This window comes from Nicotiana tomentosiformis, chromosome 9 (genome assembly GCF_000390325.3).
Source record: "Nicotiana tomentosiformis chromosome 9, ASM39032v3, whole genome shotgun sequence".
NCBI lineage: Eukaryota > Viridiplantae > Streptophyta > Magnoliopsida > Solanales > Solanaceae > Nicotiana > Nicotiana tomentosiformis.
In genome coordinates, this window is record NC_090820.1 from 49,612,154 (window position 1) to 49,632,138 (window position 19,985).

General features: G+C 39.0%; 2 protein-coding genes and 1 non-coding gene across 3 annotated transcripts in view; all 3 read left to right on the top strand.

The window, feature by feature from the left end:
• Positions 1-8,654: 8,654 nt before the first annotated feature.
• On the top strand, positions 8,655-8,761 carry LOC117279614 (small nucleolar RNA R71). Its single transcript, XR_004510022.1, has one exon. It is a non-coding gene; the product is annotated as a small nucleolar RNA R71 (small nucleolar RNA).
• Positions 8,762-11,274: 2,513 nt separating this feature from the next.
• Positions 11,275-11,655, top strand: LOC138898753 (uncharacterized). The gene has a single exon (XM_070184850.1). It carries the CDS (start codon positions 11,275-11,277, stop codon positions 11,653-11,655), a length of 381 nt encoding a protein of 126 aa, XP_070040951.1.
• Positions 11,656-12,186: 531 nt separating this feature from the next.
• The window catches only part of LOC138898754 (uncharacterized), a 32,760-nt gene continuing 24,961 nt past the window's right edge, over positions 12,187-19,985 (top strand). Inside the window, exons 1-2 of the mRNA XM_070184851.1 lie at positions 12,187-12,399; positions 12,596-12,663. Coding sequence (XP_070040952.1) covers positions 12,187-12,399; positions 12,596-12,663 — 281 coding nt within the window. The remainder of the gene's footprint in view (positions 12,400-12,595; positions 12,664-19,985) is intronic.

The window sequence follows — 19,985 nt, forward strand, 5'->3', positions numbered from 1 at the left end:
TATATGTTTCTATTTATTTATTTATTCATTGATCAATATTTGCTTACTTGCTATATACTCTCACATGTATTAATTGAACAGCTTCATTGTTTCATGTTTTTACTTGCCTTTGTTGGCTTCACCTTAGTTGTTGCACTTTATTGAGTTATATCCAATTTTGTGAGCCCTTGGCTATTCTTGTGTTAATGATTTGTCGAAGATTGTGAATACGAGGTGTTGGTGGTTCTACGTTGTACTTGTAGTTCCTTGATGTTTTATACATTTTAGTGTCTTTTGTGTTGGTATTTTGGATTTGGTTGTGTTGAATTATTAATGGTAGCGATATGATATTGGCAACGGGTTGCGCGCCACAACAGAATGGAAATGAATTGATAAAGGGAAGGAGTTGCACGCTGCAATAGATATTAATTAATTTTGGTATCGGGTTGCAAAACGCAACATATATTGAAATGATATTGGGATCGGATTGCACGCCATAACAGATATTGAAATGATATTAGGATCGGGTTGCGCGCCGCAACGGGGTGTGATACATTATAGCTGTTTGTTGTTGTGCTGTTCTATTTATGTACTATGATATGAGGATTATGAGGGACAAGAGTGGATTGCTTTAGTGGTGAGCACCCTCTACTTTCAACTAAGAGGTTGTGAGTTCGAGTCACCCCAAGAGCAAGGTGGGGATTTCTTAGAGGGAGGGAGCCGAGGGTCTATTGAAAATACCCTCTCTACCCCAAGGTAGGGGTAAGGTCTGCGTACAAACTACCCTCCCCATACCCCGTTAATGGGATTATACTGGGTTATTGTTGTTGTTGTTGATTATAGGATTATGAGATGATGTTATTTTGGCGTGCTCTGTTAGTTGACATTTGGGTCCTGTTCCTACGAGTTTATTCGTTCTCTCTATATTCCGGTGTCTTTATTTATTATTTGTATTGGTTTATAGTGAGTGTCTTTTCATAGCCTCGTCACTACTTACTCGAGGTTAGGATCGGCACTTACGGAGTACATGGGATCGATTGTACTTATACTACATTTCTGCACTTCTTGTGCAGATCCCGGTATTGGTCCTAGTGGCGCATAGAAAAGATTGTTTGGCCCAGATCTATTTCAGATACTTGAGGTAGAGCTGCATGACGTTCGTAGTCCCTGATGTCCCCTTCTCATTTTAATTTACTATTTATCTTGTTTCGAATAGTTGTATTTAATCTTAGACCTTATTTGTAGCATTCTAGTCACTCAGGTACTTGTGATTATGAATTTCTGGGATTAGTGTAGACCGCATTACTTATGGTTATTTATATATATATATATATATATATTTTTTTTTTTTTCAGAGCATTTCAATTGTTAATTATTAATATTTTGCTTTTAAATTGTTAAAATTAGTTAATTTTTAGCTAATGTTGGCTTGCCTAGAAAGTGAATGTTAGCTGCCATCACAGTCCCGTGGTTGGGATTTCGGGTCGTGACAAGTTGGTATCAAAGCACTAGGTTGCCAAGGTCTCATTAGTCATGAACAAGCTTAGTAGAGTCTGGAGGATTGGTACGGAGACGTCTGTACTTATCTTCTGGAGGCTATAAGGCATTAGGAATATATCACTACTTTTTTGCACTATCGTGTAGCTTTATTCTATCCCTGAGTTTGACTCATCACATTCTTGTTCTCTCACAGATGGTGAAGACACGTACAATATCTACTGCGGATCAAGAGCCGTAGCCCCACTTTGCAGCCACCACCAAGGGTAGGGGTTGGGGCCGAGGTAGGGCCAAAGGCCGAGGCAAACCTCAGCCTACGGCACCTGCAGTAGCAACTTTTGCAGAGCCTCAGATCGAGCAGGAGAAGAAGATCCTTGTTCTGGCCACGCCAGTTGACCAACTCAGGTCCTGGAGGGGTTCATTGCTACCCCCCCCCCATGTTTCAAGACACCCTAGTCCGATTAGTCGGTCTTATGGAGAGCGTGGCTCAAGCAGATGTATTTCCGGTAGCCCCAGCTGTCTCTCAGGCTGGAGGAGGAGCCAAGACTCCTGCTACTCACACTCTAGAGTATATGGCTCACGGATATCAGACCCCAACGATTCTACCAATTGGGGAAGCTCATCCAGTTGTGGCTACACATCCCGGGGAGGGACCCGCGATATCAACTGAGGGGTTGCATAGGTTGGACAATTTAACCAACTTATTTCTCCCTTAATTTAGTGGTTCACCTTTTGAGGACCCCCAGGGTCTTTTAGACCGTTTCCATGAGATATTGCACAACATGGGTATAGTGGAGACCAATGGAGTTGATTTCATAGTGTTTTAGATTACTGGTTCTGCCAAGAGATGGTGGAACCAGTATGTTCGGGGTAGGCCAGCAGGTTCACCTTCTCTTACTTGGGCTTAGTTCTCACAGTTATTTTTGGATAAGTTCATACCCTTCACTCAGAGAGAGGATCTCCGTAGTCAGCTTGAGTGCCTTCGGTAGGGCAGCATGACCGTTACTCAGGATGAGACCAGAGTTGTGGATCTATCACACCATGGAGCTATCTTGATCTCTACTGAGAGGGTGAGGAGATTCATAGATGGCCTTACTTATCGCATCAGGATACATATGGTCAGAGAGATTGATGATGATATTTCTTTCACTTGAGTTGTAGAGATTTCTAGATGAATCGAGAGGATTCGTGGTCAGGGTAGAGAGGATACATCTAAGAAGAGGCCTCATTATTTTTGTGGTTTCATTGATGTCTCATCTAGAGGTAGAGGTTCATTTGGCAGAGGTCATCCTACCAGGCTAGTTCAGTCAACACTACAGGTGTCTCATGGTCCTTCAGGTGGTCACAATGCGTATGGGTCTCGTTCCGAGTCTCCATTATTCAGTGATCCTTCATCTTTTATCAGTGCACCGTTGCTACAGAGTTACTATGGTGGTCTTTCGGGTTATTAGGGATAGTCTCAGGCTCAACAGTTGCGTCAGCTGAGGGGTTGTTTTAAGTGCGATGATGTAGGTCATATCATGATGTACTGTCCTAGATTGAGGAGCAAGAGACCACATCAGGTTACTTGTGCCATGATTCCAGCACCGGTCAGGCAGCCAAAGGTGGAGGTCAGATAGCTAGAGGTGGAGGCCAGTCAATGAGAGGATGTCCGAGAGGTGGAGGTCAGATTTGTGGGGCTCAACCCCATTTCTATGCATTCCCAGCTATACCTGAGGCGGAGTCGTCTGATGTAGTCATTACAGGTATTATTCCAGTTTACCATAGAGATGCATCAGTTTTATTTGATCCGAGTTCCACTTATCCGTATGTGTCATCCTATTTTGCTGTATATTTGGATATGTCTCGAGACTCTCTAAGTGCTCCTGTTTATGTGTCTACACCCGTTGGGGATTCTATTATGGTGGACCGGTTCTATCGTTCTTATTTGATCACTATCGGGAGTTATGAGACTAGGGTTCACCTTCTGTTACTTTATATGGTAGATTTCAATGTGATTCTAGGCATGAATAGGTTGTCACCGTATCATGCTATTTTGGATTATCACGCCAAGACTGTGATGTTAGTTATGATGGGGTTGCCTCCATTGTAATGGAGAGGGACTCCTGGTCATTCCACAAGCAGGATCATTTCATATGTGAAGGCTTGGCGTATGGTGGAGAAGGGGTGCTTGGAGTATTTGGCATATATCTGTGATTCTAGTACGGGGGTTCCTTCCATGGATTTAGTTACGGTTGTGTGTGAGTTCCCATAGGTGTTCCCTACAGACTTGTCAGGCCACTTAATAGAGATATCGAGTTTTGCATTGACTTGGTTCCGGGCACTCAGCCTATTTCTATTCCACCATATAGCATGGCTCCAGTTGAGTAGAAATAATTGAAGGAGCAGTTGCAAGATTTACTTGTCAAGGGATTCATTAGACCTAGTGCCTCACCTTGGGGTGAATCGATATTGTTTGTGATTAAAAAGAACGGGTCATTGTGGATGTGCATAGACTATCGGCAGTTGAACAAAGTCACTATCAAGAATAAGTATCCGTTGTCGGGGATTATTAACTTATTTGACCAGTTTCAAGGTGTTTTCAAAGATGGATTTGATGTCTGGCTACCATCAAGTGAAGATTAAGGCATTGGATGTCCTTAAGATAGATTTTCCAACTAGGTATGCTCACTACGATATTTGGGTGATGTCATTTGGCTTGACTAATTCCCCAACAACCTTTATGGATTTGACAAACCAGGTGTTCAAGCCTTATCTGAATTCATTCATGATCATTTTCATTGATTTGGTTTACTCCCGCAGTCGAGAGGAGCATGAGCAACATCTACAGATCGTACTTCAGACTCTAAGGATTGACAGTTATATGCCAAGATTTTAAAATGTGAGTTGTGGTTGGACTCGGTTGCCTTTTTGGGCAATGTTGTATCTTCCAAGGGCATCAAGGTGGATCTTATGAAAATTGAGGCAGTGCAGAACTTGCCTAGACCTACTTTAGCTACAGAGATTCGGAGCTTCTTGGGTTTGGCAGGTTATTATTGTACGGTTCGTGGAGGGATTTTCATCCATCTCAGTCCTATTGACCAACTTGACCCAGAATGGTGCTCTTTTCAGATGGTCCAATGAGTGTGAGGTGAGCTTTATGAAGCTAAAAACTACATTGACTACAACTCCAATATTGGTGTTACCTACAGGTTCGATATCTTACACTATGTATTGTGATGCATCACGTATTAGGCTCGGTGTGATATTGATGCAGGACGATAGGGTGATTTCCTACTGACGAGCGCAAAACGCACACTTAAATTATACTCGCTAATCAAATATAGTATAGTATAATATCGTATCGACAGGGATTGGATTTAAATAATATTCTCGTAGTTTCTAGCTTGGTCACTATCTAGGAGAATCAACAGTTGAGATTTATGTGATTAATAACTAAAATTTACAAAGAATCTAAAGCTATTGACTAATGACAATCGAAACAAGGAATAAGAAAAGAAAGTTATCAATGGGAGAAGATAGGGTATTCATAGGATATGTGCAAGATAATTGTTCGGGATCTAACTCTAGATAATTCACTTCTAATGTTCAAGTGAGTCTCTCGAATTCACTCAATTATTAGTTCAAACATTAGGCAACCAACGATTTAATCGACGATTCAACTAGCCTCTTTCGGTTACTAAGAAGAATATATGAACTCAACCAACAAAATAATGCAAAGATATCACAAGTTATGCCTCTCTAGATTACATGAACAAGTGAATATAAATGCAACAATTAAATCATCTAAACACGCTTCAATACATAAAACTAGAGTTAGAGTGTAATAAGAGACTAAAATACGAGATTATAGCCTACCATCAACACGCCACACTTAAACCGTTGCTCGTCCTCAAGCAATCAAACTACACTTCATATAGACACGACCTTTTTCAACAATTCTCATAACTCATCATACCAAGAATATTTAAAACAGATTAAGCACAATACCGTAACATCCTCGCCTCAAGATTTGACTCAAAAGCACGATGCTTTTTTTCACAACCCACCCACTTACTATAACACAGAGGTCAACTAAATTACCTTTCCTTCATGAATCAAGTGCCCTCACACAACAATAGAGAGTAGTTCCACACACAATAAAATTTAAGAGCAATTAGGAACTCAAGATAGAAAGAATTTACTCACTCTGAGAAACAACATTCATATGCCACAAAAGACGTACCATAGGCTTGCCTGTAGTGTACTACTCTACTAATTGAGCTCATTCAGTCAAGGATCAAGTAGGACTTTAATTGATTGTAATGTAGGTTGGAAGATGGGTAGGATACATTTAGATATAAGAGTGACTACATCTCCCTAAGCACTTTAATACATACAATTAACCATTCAAAATCCCACACTTATGTCAAACCATAACTCCACCTTCACATCAATATACATTAACTCTCTACTACTTTAAGTATAATTACATCAAGAGTTACCACTATCAAGGAAGATATTTCACAATCATACACTTAATTTTTTTTCTTTCTTTTTCAATTTAAGTGGCTCTTAATTTTTCCAAAACATTGCACCTTTCTCCTTATTTCAATAGTTCCACTCGAAAGCCAACCCAACCACCCCACACTTCAACTTTTACAAAGTTTATAACAAATTCAAATAGATGGTCCATTCAGACAAATGGGTAAGGCTTGTAATGTTGTTGCCAAAGAAACAGGAATACATGCTCAACGGGGTTAACTAAGATACATAACAATTAGGTGGGTAAAAGCACATAACTGGCTCAACAAAGAATTTCCTATATCACTTCCAAGAATGAATAAAACTACTATTTCTCTTTGCAAACACACGAGGCAAGTTCTAGACATCAAATGCAATGCACAGAATACACAAAATCTCACACACACATGGCACATAACTCACTCAGGATCGGACTATCAAGACACTTTAGTCAAAGCAGTTAAACAAAGTTAAGATCATACAAATTAAGGTACTTATACAAGAGTCAAAAACTGAGCCTAAGCATCACAACTAAAGCACTCACTATTCTCAAGGTATAATACAGTTATGATATATTGCCTTCAATTTAAATCACATCACATGATTTCCTACTCCTAAAAAATAATAAAAGCTAACTACACCCGGTTCAAACAAAAACCTTGAAAAAGAACCGCGGCACATAGAAAAACCAAGGGGGAATTATTACACTACCTACAAACGAAAAGATTTTTGCCTTTTTCCTTTCTACTTTAACCCCTCAAGAAACCTATCGAATGATATCCATCGTCGAAAAAAATCAAAAATTTTAAATTTTTTATGTTTTGTTTTTCAATTTTTTTCTATCTCTAACTACTAAAACTAATACTAATATACATACATACATACATACATACAACATATCCCCCACCCCATACTTTAAGTTGTGGCATATCCCCATGACACACAATTAAAAGGCGTAAGGTAGAGGAAACTTCCCTGAATATCTAGTCGGGGTGTGAGTCAAAGTTGGGCTTCATTCCTCATGCCCAAACTAATGCACACATCAATGCAGAAAGATTCTTCTCAGTCTTCTTGGGGTACACCCCACACTTCTCTTTCTCGCTTACCACATCCTTCTTTTTTGAGCCCTTCACTTTCCACTCAACACTTGCAGCTGGTTTTCCTTTTGGCACCCCCTTTTCTACATCTATATTGAAAGTCACAATCTTCTCACCTACTCTAAGCATGAGTTTTCTCTCATGTATATCTAATATCACTCTGCCTATCATTAAGAATGGTCTTCCTAGGATCAGGGGGACCTTCTTGTTTTCCTCCATTTTCACCACTATAAAATCTATAGGAAATACGAACTTATCCACCCGAACTAACACATCTTCCTCTATCCCCTCGGGTATCAAAACCATTTGGTCTGCCAGCTGTAAAGATATTGGTGCAGACCTTATCTCTCCAATCTCTTTCTCTAATTTTCTGTAAATAGATAGAGGCATTAAATTAATTGAGGCACCAGAATCACATAAAGACTTATTAAAATTAATAGAGCCTAAAGAGCAAGGTATAGTAAAATTTTCTGGATCTCCACATTTTTGTAGTAGTTTATTTTGCAATATTCCGTTGCAATGCTCTATGAGCTTGACCACTGAGGTCTCTTCTATCTTCTTCTTCTTCTTCTTTGTAAGGATCCCCTTCAAGAATTTTGCATAAGCAAGCATTTGTGAGAGCACTTTTGTGAATGGTAGGTTCACATGAACCTATTTCAGCATATCCAGAAATCTCTCAGACTGCTTGTCCATCTTTTCTCTATATAGCTTTTGAGGGAAAGGTAGCGCATGCATATGCTTGCTCTCCTCAGGTTCCTCCCTTCTCAATTTTTCTTCCTTCTTCTTTTTCTCAGCTTTCATCTGGCCCTTCTTCTTTTTATCAACATCATTCTTCAGCTGCTCCCCACTTTCTTTTTCAAGTTTTACCTCATTTTGGGATTTCTCTCAGTATCAGCAGAGAGAGTTCCTGGAACCCTCTCAAATAATATTGTTGCACTCTATCCCACTTTCGTCTCTAAATTTCGAATTGTTGCCCCTTGTACTTCAAATCTTTCATCAGTTTTCACAATGATGGTCTTCATGAGCTCTTCTAGATTAGGTTGATTTGATTGTTGAGGCTGAAACTGCTGCCTTGGCTGATTCATAAGACCATGGGCTCCTTGTCCATGAAATCTGGTGTTGTTTTGTTACCATACATTTGTGGTACCCCCAGGTGAACTCCATGAAAAACCGGGGTGCTTCTGACCTATTGCATTAAAGTTGTAATTTTTCACAACATTTACTTCCTCAATTGATGCTTGACACTCATGAGTAGGTTGTCCTCTTCTACATATATCACACGCTGCATGAGGCTCACTTTGTATTATAACCAAGGTCAACTTCCTTATTTCTTTAGCCATAACATCAAACTGTACCTGCACAAATGTATTAGCATCAACTTGATGAACACCAGTTGATCTTCTTCTTTCAGCACTCTCAAAAGTCTACTGATTTGTATCTTTAGATAGCTCATCAAGAATTATAACTATCTCCTTTGGAGTCTTCTTCATCAATGGGCCTCCAGCTGCATTGCTCAATGTTCTATGTGAGGCCGGTGTCAATCCATCCCAAAAGTCCTGGAGTTGCATCCGGAGTTCAATTCCACTATGTTGACACTTTCTACCTATCTCCTTAAACCTCTCACATGCTTCAAAAATAGTTCCGGTCTCTTTTTGGTAGAAGTTATGGATTTCTCTTCTAAACTTGCCCATTTTAGCTAAGGAGAAATATTTATCAAGGAATTTTCTAGTCATCTCCTCCCATGTTCTAATTGATCCCTGTAGGCAAGCTTTAAGGCCTACTTTGCATCATCTTTGAGTGTGAAGGGGAATGCCCTTAAGTATACTGCATCTTGTGAAAAACCATTGTTTTGAAAGATTTTTATAATCTCGAAGTCCGTTAGATGTGTATTTAGATCTTTGTTCATCTTCCATTTGAAAACACAACAATTTTGAAGGGTTTGAAGCAACCGTTTCTTCAATTCGAAATTGCTAGCTACAATTGCAGGTGGCCTCACACTTGATAAGCCTTGATTGTAGACTGGTCTAGCATAATTGCCCAATGATCTCCCAGGCATGGGAGCTATATTTCTGAACTGGTCTGCAGCCAAGTGTTGATTTTGAACAAATCTACGACCCCTCTCTTCTTCGTAGATAATATGTGCATCTCTAATAGCTACCTCCCCAACATCCCATGCAGTTTTTTCTCATTTTTGGGCTGCCTTTCTTGTATCGAAATCTACATTATCATCACTGTTTCCAGCCATAAGTTCTTTGGTTGAGGATTGCTCAACCTTTCCTAACGTCTCGGTGAGATTTCTTTTCTTCCTCAACTGTCGTAGTTTTTTTTTCTATCTCGGGCTCGTATGGTAGCACTTCTTTCGCAGAAGCTTGAGCCATGTACCAATCTAAACCTGTAACTTGCGCACAGTCAATAACACCAAACGTAAAAAGGAACAAATAAAATAAAATAAAAAGAAAAAAATTCCTAAATTAGCACTACAAACTATTTCAAACACTATTGATTGCCAATCTCCGGCAACGAAACCAAAATTTGATGAGCGCATAACACACACTTAAATTATGCTCGCTAATCAAATATAGTATAGTATAATATCGTATCCACAGGGATTGGATTTAAACATTATTCTCGTAGTTTCTAGCTTAGTTGCTATCGAGGAGAATCAACGGTTTAGATTTATGTGATTAATAAATAAAATTTACTAAGAATCTAAAGCTATTGACTAATGACAATAGAAACAAGGAATAAGCAAAGAAAGCTATCAATGGGAGAAGATAGGGTTTTGATAGGATATGTGCAAGATAATTGTTCAGGATATAACTCTAGATAATTCACTTCTAATGTTCGAGTCTCACGAATCCACTCAATTATTAGTTCAAATGTTAGGCAAAAACTCCTCTCTCGATTAAGTCTTAACCTCAGAAGATGATCCAATTTAAGCACGGAAAGATATGCAAGAATGTGTAGTGGATTGGTCTTTAGGAAACCCTCTTTCGATTATTCTCCTAACTAGGTTTAATCAATGATTCAACTAGCCTCTTTCGATTACTAAGAAGAATCTATGAACTCAACCAAAAATATAATTCTAAGATATCACAAGTTATGCCTCTCTCGATTATATGAACAAGTGAATATAGATACAACAATTAATTTATCCAAAAAATAATTCAATACATAAAACTAGAGTTATAATCTACAAATAATCATCAATACACCAAATCCATCAAACCCTAAAGCGAACTACTCTATGGATATGGAGCAATTCATCACAAATAAAATTAAAGTATAGGGAAACATAAATTTAATCCAAACTCGGGTCTTGAGTGAAGAAAGAATGATGAAATCCTTGTGCTCGTGTTCTTCCAACTCTTCCTTAGCATCCGTAAGTTGAATGTATGTCAAAAGTCCAGAAAATAATATTTTCCATGTATTTATACCAAGTAGGGTCGGGCCCAAACGAAACCACCTTCTCCTAGCCGAAATAGGACATTGGCTATGTAAATATTACACAGGCGCACCGCATGGGGTGACGCGCCATGTGGGTCATTAGTGGGAAAATCTAGAGAGCTAACAATTTGACAGACAACAGGATTTGGTCAGCAGCAGCACCCCACGCGCCGCGGTTGTAGGATTTTCTCAGAGTATGGTGAAACTTTAATTTTTGACATCCAGACTTGGTTCACGACCCCCGAACACGATCCCTGCATAATCCCTTGGGCTTTTCCGTAGACTTCAAAGATCCAGATAGCTCGAATTAGTTCTATAACATCTATATAGCTCGAAATCACTTCTACAAGGCATAAAACACACAATAAGTGCAAAATGCTATCAATTAAAGCTTAAACACAGGTAAAGTGCAGTGAATTAGAGTGTAATAAGTGACTAAAATACAAGATTATATCCTACCACCACCTATGCATCTCGGCAGTTGAAGGTTCATGAGAAGAATTACACATATGCATAATTTAGAGTTGGTAGTCATTGTTAACGCGCTGAAGATTTAGAGCACTATTTGTACGGCATTCCATGTGAGGTGTATACCAACCATCACAGTATCCAACACGTATTCAAGCAGAAGGGCCTTAATTTGTGGTAGAGGATATGGTTAAAGTTCTTGAAAGACTACGATATTTTTATATTATACCATTAGGAGAAGTCCAATGTAGTGTCTAATGTATTGAGTAGGAAGGCTAAGAGCATGGACAGTTTGGCATATTTACCGGTAGTGGAGAGGCCACTAGCCATGGATGTTCAGGCTTTGGCCAACCAGTTTGTGAGATTGGAAGTTTCGGAGCCTAGCCGGGTTCTTGCTTGTATTGTGGCACAGTCATCGTTGTTGGATCATTCCAAGGCTCACCAGTTTGATGATCCTCACTTATTTGTGTTGAAGGACATAATGCATAGGGGTGGTTCCAAGGAGGTTATGATTAGAGATGATGGTGTTATGAGGCTTCAAGGCCGGATTTGTGTTCCAAATGTTGATTGGTTGAAAGAGTTGATCCTTGAGGAGGCTCTATTCACCGAGGTGTCACAAAGATGTACCATGACTTTAAACAACACTATCAGTGACAGAGGTTGAAGAAAGTTATTGTTGATTATGTCTCTCGGTGTTTGAATTGTCAACAGCTAAAGTATGAGCATCAAAATCTGGATGGGATGACTTAGAAATTGGAGATACCGGAGTGAAAGTGGGAGCGCATCACTATGAATTTTGTGGTAGGCTTACCACAGACTTTGAGGTATTATGACGCAGTCTGGGTTATTATGGATCGGTTGACTAAGTTTGCACACTTCATTCCGGTGATGACTTCTTATTCTTCAGAGTGGTTGGCTCAGATTTACTTTGGAAGATTATCCGTCTGCACGGCGTGCCCATTTCCATCATTTCTGATCAAGGCACACAATTTTGGAGAGCCGGGCATCTTGATTTGGGCATGTAGGTTGAGATGAGTACTGCATTTCATCCTTAGACAGACGGACAATACGAGTGCACTATTTGGATATTGGAGAACATGTTGCAGGCATGCTCTATGAATTTCGGGGGTCAGTGGGACCAGTGTTTCCCTCAATGGAGTTCGCCTACAACAATAGCTATCAGTCGAGTATCCAGATGGCTCCATATGAGGCCTTGTATGAGAGGCAATGTCATTCGCCGGTTGGTTGGTATGAGCCCGGTGAGGCTAGATTATTGGGCACTAATTTGGTTTGTGATGCTTTGCTAAAGGTTAAGGTGATTCGGGAGCTACTTCGTACAACTCAGTCCAGGCAAAGGAGTTATGCAGATCGTAAGATTCGAGGTGTGGCATATATGGCGGGTGATAAGGTTCTTCTTCGAGTTTCGCCTATGAAGGGCGTGATGTGGTTTGGGAAGAAGGGCAAGTTGAGGCCGAGGTTTAATGGCCCGTTTGATATCTTGGAGAGAGTTGGAGAGGTTCCTATAGGCTTGAATTACCTCCTAGCCTAGCAAGGGTACATCTGGTATTTCACGTTTCCATGCTTTGGAAGTACCATGAGGACAGGACCTCAACACGGTTCATCTTGATAAGAAATTGACCTATGAGGAAGAGTCGGTGGCTATTCTAGACTGGTAGGTTCGAAAGCTGTGATCTAAGAGTTTTTCTTCTATGACAGTGCAATAGAGAGGTCAGCCAATTCAGGAGGCCACGTGGGAGTTCGAGTCTGATACGGAGTGTCACGACCTAAACCGATGGGCCGCGACGGGCACCCGGTATCTTACTTAACTGAGTACCAGCATAATGTATCTTTTCGTATCATACTATCATAGGAAAATGAGACGGAAAGCTAGTCGTGAGATAACTAGAATAAAACATGTAATACCAACTTATACATAAGACATACTGCCTATAAGACAAAAGTGATCACTCGTATCCTGAACATAGTCCGATAAGGCCATACAATATTTCATATACATGACATCTGTCTACAAGCCTCTAAGAATACATAATTGTCATAAAGGTCGGGATAGAGCCCCGCCATACCAATCAATACATATCTTAATCATACTAACCAAATAACAACTCCGAAGCAAATAGAGAGCACCAATACCTTCCGCTGAGCTGATAGCCTACTTAGACGACTCTCGGCCTGTCTATCAGGACCTACGGGCATGAAATACAGTGTCCCCAGGCAAAAGGGACGCCAGTATAAATATTGTACCGAGTATGTTAGGAATAAAAATCAGTAAATAATAGACATAAGAAACATGGAGTAAAAGACTCAACATTTAAGTCTGAATAACTCTGTGAATCAATAATATTTACAATGCCATGCATATGTGTATCAATGGCATACCATGCATAGGTATATGCATACATAACATCATCAAGCCTCTCAGGGCATCCCATCATATTATCTCGGCCACTGTGGGCAAATCTTCAACGTATACCAGCTGATCAGGTGGTGGTGCGTATATAACGCCGTAACCTTTTCTCATATACCATATATATATATATATATATATATATATATATATATATATATATATACGCGTATATAATACCATCTGGTCATGGGTCAATATAAATGAAAGCAATGCATGAGAAGCATGTCAATAACATCTCTCGGAACGTCATAAGACCATTATGCCTTTGATTGATGTCATGAAATTAACTTTATCAACCTATGTATTTTATGAGACCCATGAACAAATGATAGAACAATAAGACACATGAGGAATCAATAACATAGACACCCCTAGTATTTTTATGAATAGAGTAATTTATGAAAGTTGAGTATTTTACCTGTTTCATTTGTAACATTTGGATCATGCTAAAAAGAAAGAAAGGATAGCCTTAACATACCTAAACCGATTCTCTTGACAATCCCTCTAACACATGTCTTTTGTGAAAACGTGTAACGGCAAGATCGGAGTAGGTAAATATCCGTAAGATATTCTTGAGAAAGATTATACCGAGCTTCCTTAGAATTGCAAAAGTGTCACGTTGCTAAGATGCTAAGGAAGTTTTGTTTGAATTCTTATTGCAGATCTGATGCTTACCATTTTGATATAAGCACCTCTCTTTGAATTAGAGAGGTCTTATGCTTTAATGGATATGGGCCTCACATTTCAAGGCTTGGTGTCACATAATCCTTTTAAATGGGCCACCTTTCAATCTCTTTTAAGAGTCATTAAATGGGAAAGGGGATGCTACCATGTTGGGGCCCTTTTGGCTTCATCCAAAATCTTAATTTATTATACTCTAATTCCTTAATTAACTAATTAATTTCCCATTAATCAATAATTAAACAATTACCCACATAATTAAGAATTATCTCAAATTACTTAAAACACTACTCACTTTTAACATACCTTATACACCTCACTATTATGGTCATGTGGTACCTTGTATGGCACAAGTCCATAAATACCAGGTATTATAGCTTGGACCGTATTTTATCTCAAAATGTCAAACTTCGACGAAATTCATTCTCTTTGATTTGCTTACCCCCTCACCTTCACAAATTTACTCATCACTTGTTTGAAATAGCATAATACTTATAATCTCATCCCTGAACTTACGTCGATTAACTTACGGCGAAACTTTAACATACGAAAATGTGGGATGTAACATCTCATTTTTTAGCCTCCATCAATTTACTTATGGCGTACTTTCACGTATGAAAATATGGGGTGTAATATCATTCCCCCCTTTGGAACGTTCGTCCTTGAATGTTGACTGATGCACTTATCATTTTCATAACTTATGTCTTTCGAGTACTTTAGTACTCTCCTTTCCATCTAAGCAATTGTTCTATGAATAATTCCAAAGGCCAAGGCATTCCCCCCTTTAGGCTTCTTCCTCACACCACGACTTATGGTCGGAATCCTACCAATCTCGTAATTGTTGCTACCTTCTATCATGCAGCATGTACGACTCTAACCTTGTAAATGTGCCTATGCGACTCTTTTTTCCTTTTCCCCCCAATTTTTAGCCAATCTCTAGGCCTCACTTTGTAAAAATATACAGAGCTTAACAAGATGTCCCTCTGGGCATCTATGGGTATACTGAAGTTCTTCACTCGGTACTTTGTCGAACTTACCAATATTGTTATATCTTATTTCATAGACCCGATTATGTATTCGCATGACTTACTGAATCTAAGTAGGTCATACTATACCATAATTCTTACTTCTATTTATCGTTACTGAGGTCTGCTTACCAAACTCCAAGTTACTTTTGTTGCTTATCCTATATGTATAAATCTAAGTCCTTTAATGCTTCTTCGTTACTGTTCATCTTAAGATTGGCAACCTGATCTCATCTCATATTGTTGTAACTTTTATCCATCCATTGTTGATTCACCTCAATGTTGATCTACAATCTACCTTTGATAACTTGAAACTTCTTACGTAATACCTTGCCACTAGGGCTTACGTTGCATAAAGGAATATTTGAAGTAATTAGACTGGTCCACCTAGGGATGATACTATACTTCTATAACCGCCTTTCATAGCATCCCAATGTGATTCACATTACGTGGATATTTTAATCCTGTACAATTCATGAAATCCTTTTTTTTTCAAACCATTACTCAATTGAAGGCCAAAACGTCATCCTTTATCTATCACAATTACACCCTCATCCTACTACCAGGTCAGCATTCCATCTATTCTAAATACTACTAATCTAAGATTCCTTTGAGTTCATTAAGGCTATACTGAGCTTTCTATATCTTAGAGAAACTATCAGCTCTCTTGTTTTCTTAGGCTTAATCCCGAGGACTTATCCATTTTCGTCACCTTCTCACTCGCCTTTTCCTATCCTTACTCATGTCTTCCTAACCTTGTCTCTCTACCATACTTTAGCTTGCAACCTACACATATCCATTTATACTACTCGCAACCTTCCTTCAACTTGCTTTCACCATAGATTTCCTTGTGTTATTCTGGATCAGCAAGCGAGACATCACATCGTCTCTAACTCTTCTTTACTCTCTTAATTAGACCTCTTGGTACCTTGAAACAATAGGCTGGAAGATAAGCCACTAATGACACTGCTATCATTCCTGGATACTAAATTCCAGTGATTCTAGCCTTCTATCCAAAGTACGGACTATTCACAACCTTCTGCATTTGGGTCTAATAATCAGACTCCTGATTTACTTAGTTGATGTAACTCTTTAGTTTCCTCTTCTTTCTGATCAGCCTTTATGTAGGTTTAAGCTATCTTTCGATCTGCGGCTCCTGGTATTAGTTATTACTTTAGACTTTCGTGGACGCTATGAAATATCCATGATACAATCTTCTAACAATTCAATCCTTTCCCTATGACCTGGGCTCGATTATTTTCTTTTAACTTATAGCGGAATCTTCTACGGCTATATGATTGCCAACATATATGTTGCATGGATAATACTCCGAAATCTTAAGTGCGTTCATAACGTAACTAACTCTGAATCATTGATCGAATACTTCCTTTCGTTCCTCCTCAACTTTCTTTAAATGTAAGAAATTACTTTTCCTGGTCATTCTTCCACTTGTTGCATGAATACTTGGCTTATCTTAGTTCCCACACATATTGGAATTACATACAACCCATATGATCTTGAATATCACCTTTTGAATTTTTTTCTTCTTCCCGTTCATTTGCCACGATAGCTGCTACTTTCTTATGGAGTGCATACATTGTTATGGTGAGACTGTTGTTACAAGACCATTTCCTCTTCCAAGTTACTATGTTTAAGTTGAAGCCTTCTTCCTTATTTCCTCAGCTAATCTTTCATTGTAGTCTTAGGGAGGACCCTCTGACTCTTGTAAGGCTGTGATCTTATTACATCGTATAATCGACGGATTTTTTTTATGTCCTTTCTTGCCTATAATTATCCGTAGTTACATACCTCCACGCACTTGTGCTTGTAGGGTTGCTTCTGAACTAATATTTTGACTATCTTCCTAGTGGCATTCTCTTTTATTTACCTTTAACTTCCCCAACTCCTATCTGAATATATCTCAAGGATCACGATGTCATATCTACGAGACTGAATTCTCCATGTTAGGGTTCACTATGTTTATCTTACACAACCTGTTGATTTGTCTGTGTCCTCTTGTTTAGCCATAACTAGGATCTTCCTGGATCAACTACTAACTACTCGTTGGCCCATTCTCATATCAATATTTCGCGTAATCTTTCTTGGGTTATCTCCTTTGTCTTAACTTACGTCTCGCACAGGCTCCTTCTCTATTAATAACATCTCATGGAAGAACCCTTACCTTCTCTCCTTGACGTCGTGCTTGCATACTGTTCTGGAATCGTAGCATATATGTAGGATTCAGATAAGTGCAATCTCATTCCTTTCTCATTTTTATCGCATTCTTCCTTTACCATTCCGTAGTTACTAGAACTACTAAATTCTGACTTAATGCCATATCACTCCATATTCCCCCTTTAGGGGAATACTAAGATTTAGTGTTACGACGAGCTACCTATAGATGTTTTACCTCTTCCTCATAGGCATCTTTTCACATCATCAATGATCCTTACTCACCTTGCGGTAATCTTTCTGTACCAAGGATAACAAAATTCCTTACCCACGAGAGTGACACTTAGTGTAACTGTCACATACAGTCCCTTAAGCTTAACTTTGCTCACATTGCTTGCTTTATGGAAGAATCTTCCTGAATGACCTTTAAAGATTATTCTTCTATCGTCCATTCTATTATCGCCGGAACGCAATATGAAATTCTTGTGATGCTGACTATTATCAAATCACTCAGTCCTTAATTCATGTTTAGTTTATCTTGTTCATCATCCCACACTGATTTCTATTGCTCTGGGTCTAACTTTTCCTTCTGGTAATCACGTTAGAGTCACGAACTTATTTCTCGAAATGAGGATACGGCTTTATGGCCTATACTCTTTTGTTGTCTCAAGGCCTGTCACCTCTCATCTTTTCCTTCCCTTGACTATAGATTCTGCAATACTATCATTTTTGTTTATCTACCATTGTTATCCATGTATCACATCTTACTCATAATGGTTCATTAACTCTCTTCTTATTTCCATGGTAACATTTCTATCTATCACTTTATTCTAAAAACTCGAACAAGACATTCTTTTTCCTTTAGCTCCCCTTGCTCCATCTACTGGCTCTTCGGGTTGCCTAACATTCTCTCTCTACTAGGGACGAGAGCCACACTAAGGTAATATTTATCCCTTCAAGGCTTCTAGTGCCTATCTTTGTAGTACTCATATCTAGATGTACTATTTTAGAGTGCACCATCTGGGTGTCTCACAAGGAGATCTATTAGCACATTTGAAATATCCTTCGGAAATATCAGATAACGCTAACATTCCATCCACCATTTTTTGTTACCCTAACCCCAGCTATATCCCGCCTTCTCTTATACTACTTCCGTTAGCTCCCATAGGGAATAATTGGGATGGGTGTAGCTAATTGTATATATCTCCGTTACTATTGAAAGTAACTCGGATTGCTTATATTCCTATGCGATAATCTTCATTAGCTGGGTAGCTCGTACCCTTTTTCAACTTGCTTCTTTTCCTTGCTGAAACTTGTGTCTTCTTTCCGATTCTCTTATTCCTTTATACCGTAAGAGTGGATAGACATTCTTGTCTTAGGGATCCTTATCAAGAAGCTTTCACATCTTAGTACACACATGATCTGCTGAATACCTCATATTTATCCATCATAAGCATGATGCAAAAATTGAGTTCCTCTAACTCAACTCTTCCACAACTATATCTCTTACCAACCGTCTTTTTGGATGTAGGCATCACCGTATTATGAATAAGATAGAGTTTAGGAAATTAAGTTCTTACAACTGAGCTCTACCACACGATCTAGAGTAAGAAGAAAGAGTGACAATCCTAAATGCCCTGTAGCCTCCTGCTTATAAGTGTGGTGCACAACACACTCATAAACAAGACTCTACTAGACACGGCTTGTAGACTCCCTGGGATAGAATTTCTATGATACCACTTTTTGTCATGACCGAAACCGATGGGCCGCAACGGGCACCCGGTATCTTACTCAACCGAGTACCAACATAACTTATCTTTTCGTATCATACTATCATAGGAAAATGAGACGGAAAGGCTGTCGTGAGATAACTAGAATAAAACATGTAATACCAACTTATACATAAGACATACTGCCTATAAGACCAAAGTGATCACTCGTATACTGAACATAGGCCGATAAGTCCATACAATCTTTCATATACATGACATATATCTACAAGCCTCTAAGAATACATAATTATCATAAAGGTCGGGATAGAGCCCTGCCATACTAATCAATACATATCTTAATCATACTGACCAAATAGCAACTCCGGAGCAAATAGAGTGCACCAACACCTTCCGCTGAGCTGATAGCCTACTTGGAGGACTCTAGACCTGTCTCTCGAGACCTGCGGGCATGAAATACAGCGTCCCCAGGCAAAAGGGACATCAATACAAATAATGTACCGAGTATGTAAGGAATAAAAATCAGTAAATAGTAGACATGAGATACATGGAGTAAAAGACTCAACATGTAAGTCTGAATAACTCTGTGAATCAATAATATTTACAATGCCATGCATATGCATATAAATATCATACCATGCATAGGTATATGAGTACATAACATCATCAAGCCTCTGAGGGCATCCTATCATATCATCTCGGCCACTGTGGGCAAATCATCAATGTATACCAGCTGATCAAGTGGTGGTGCGTATATAACGTTGTAACCTTTTACCATATCCTATATACATATATCTACATACATATATGTGCATATAACGCCATCTAGTCATGGGTCAATGTAAATGAATGCATTTCATGAGAAGTACGCCAATAAAATCTCTCGGAACGTCATAAGACCATTATGCCTTTGATTGATCTCATGAAATAAACTTTATCAACTTACGTATTTTCTGAG

What these genes read in the sequence shown, in the direction of transcription:
- LOC138898753 (XM_070184850.1), top strand. Translation starts at nt 11,275, where the DNA reads ATGGACAGTTTGGCATATTTACCGGTAGTGGAGAGGCCACTAGCCATG.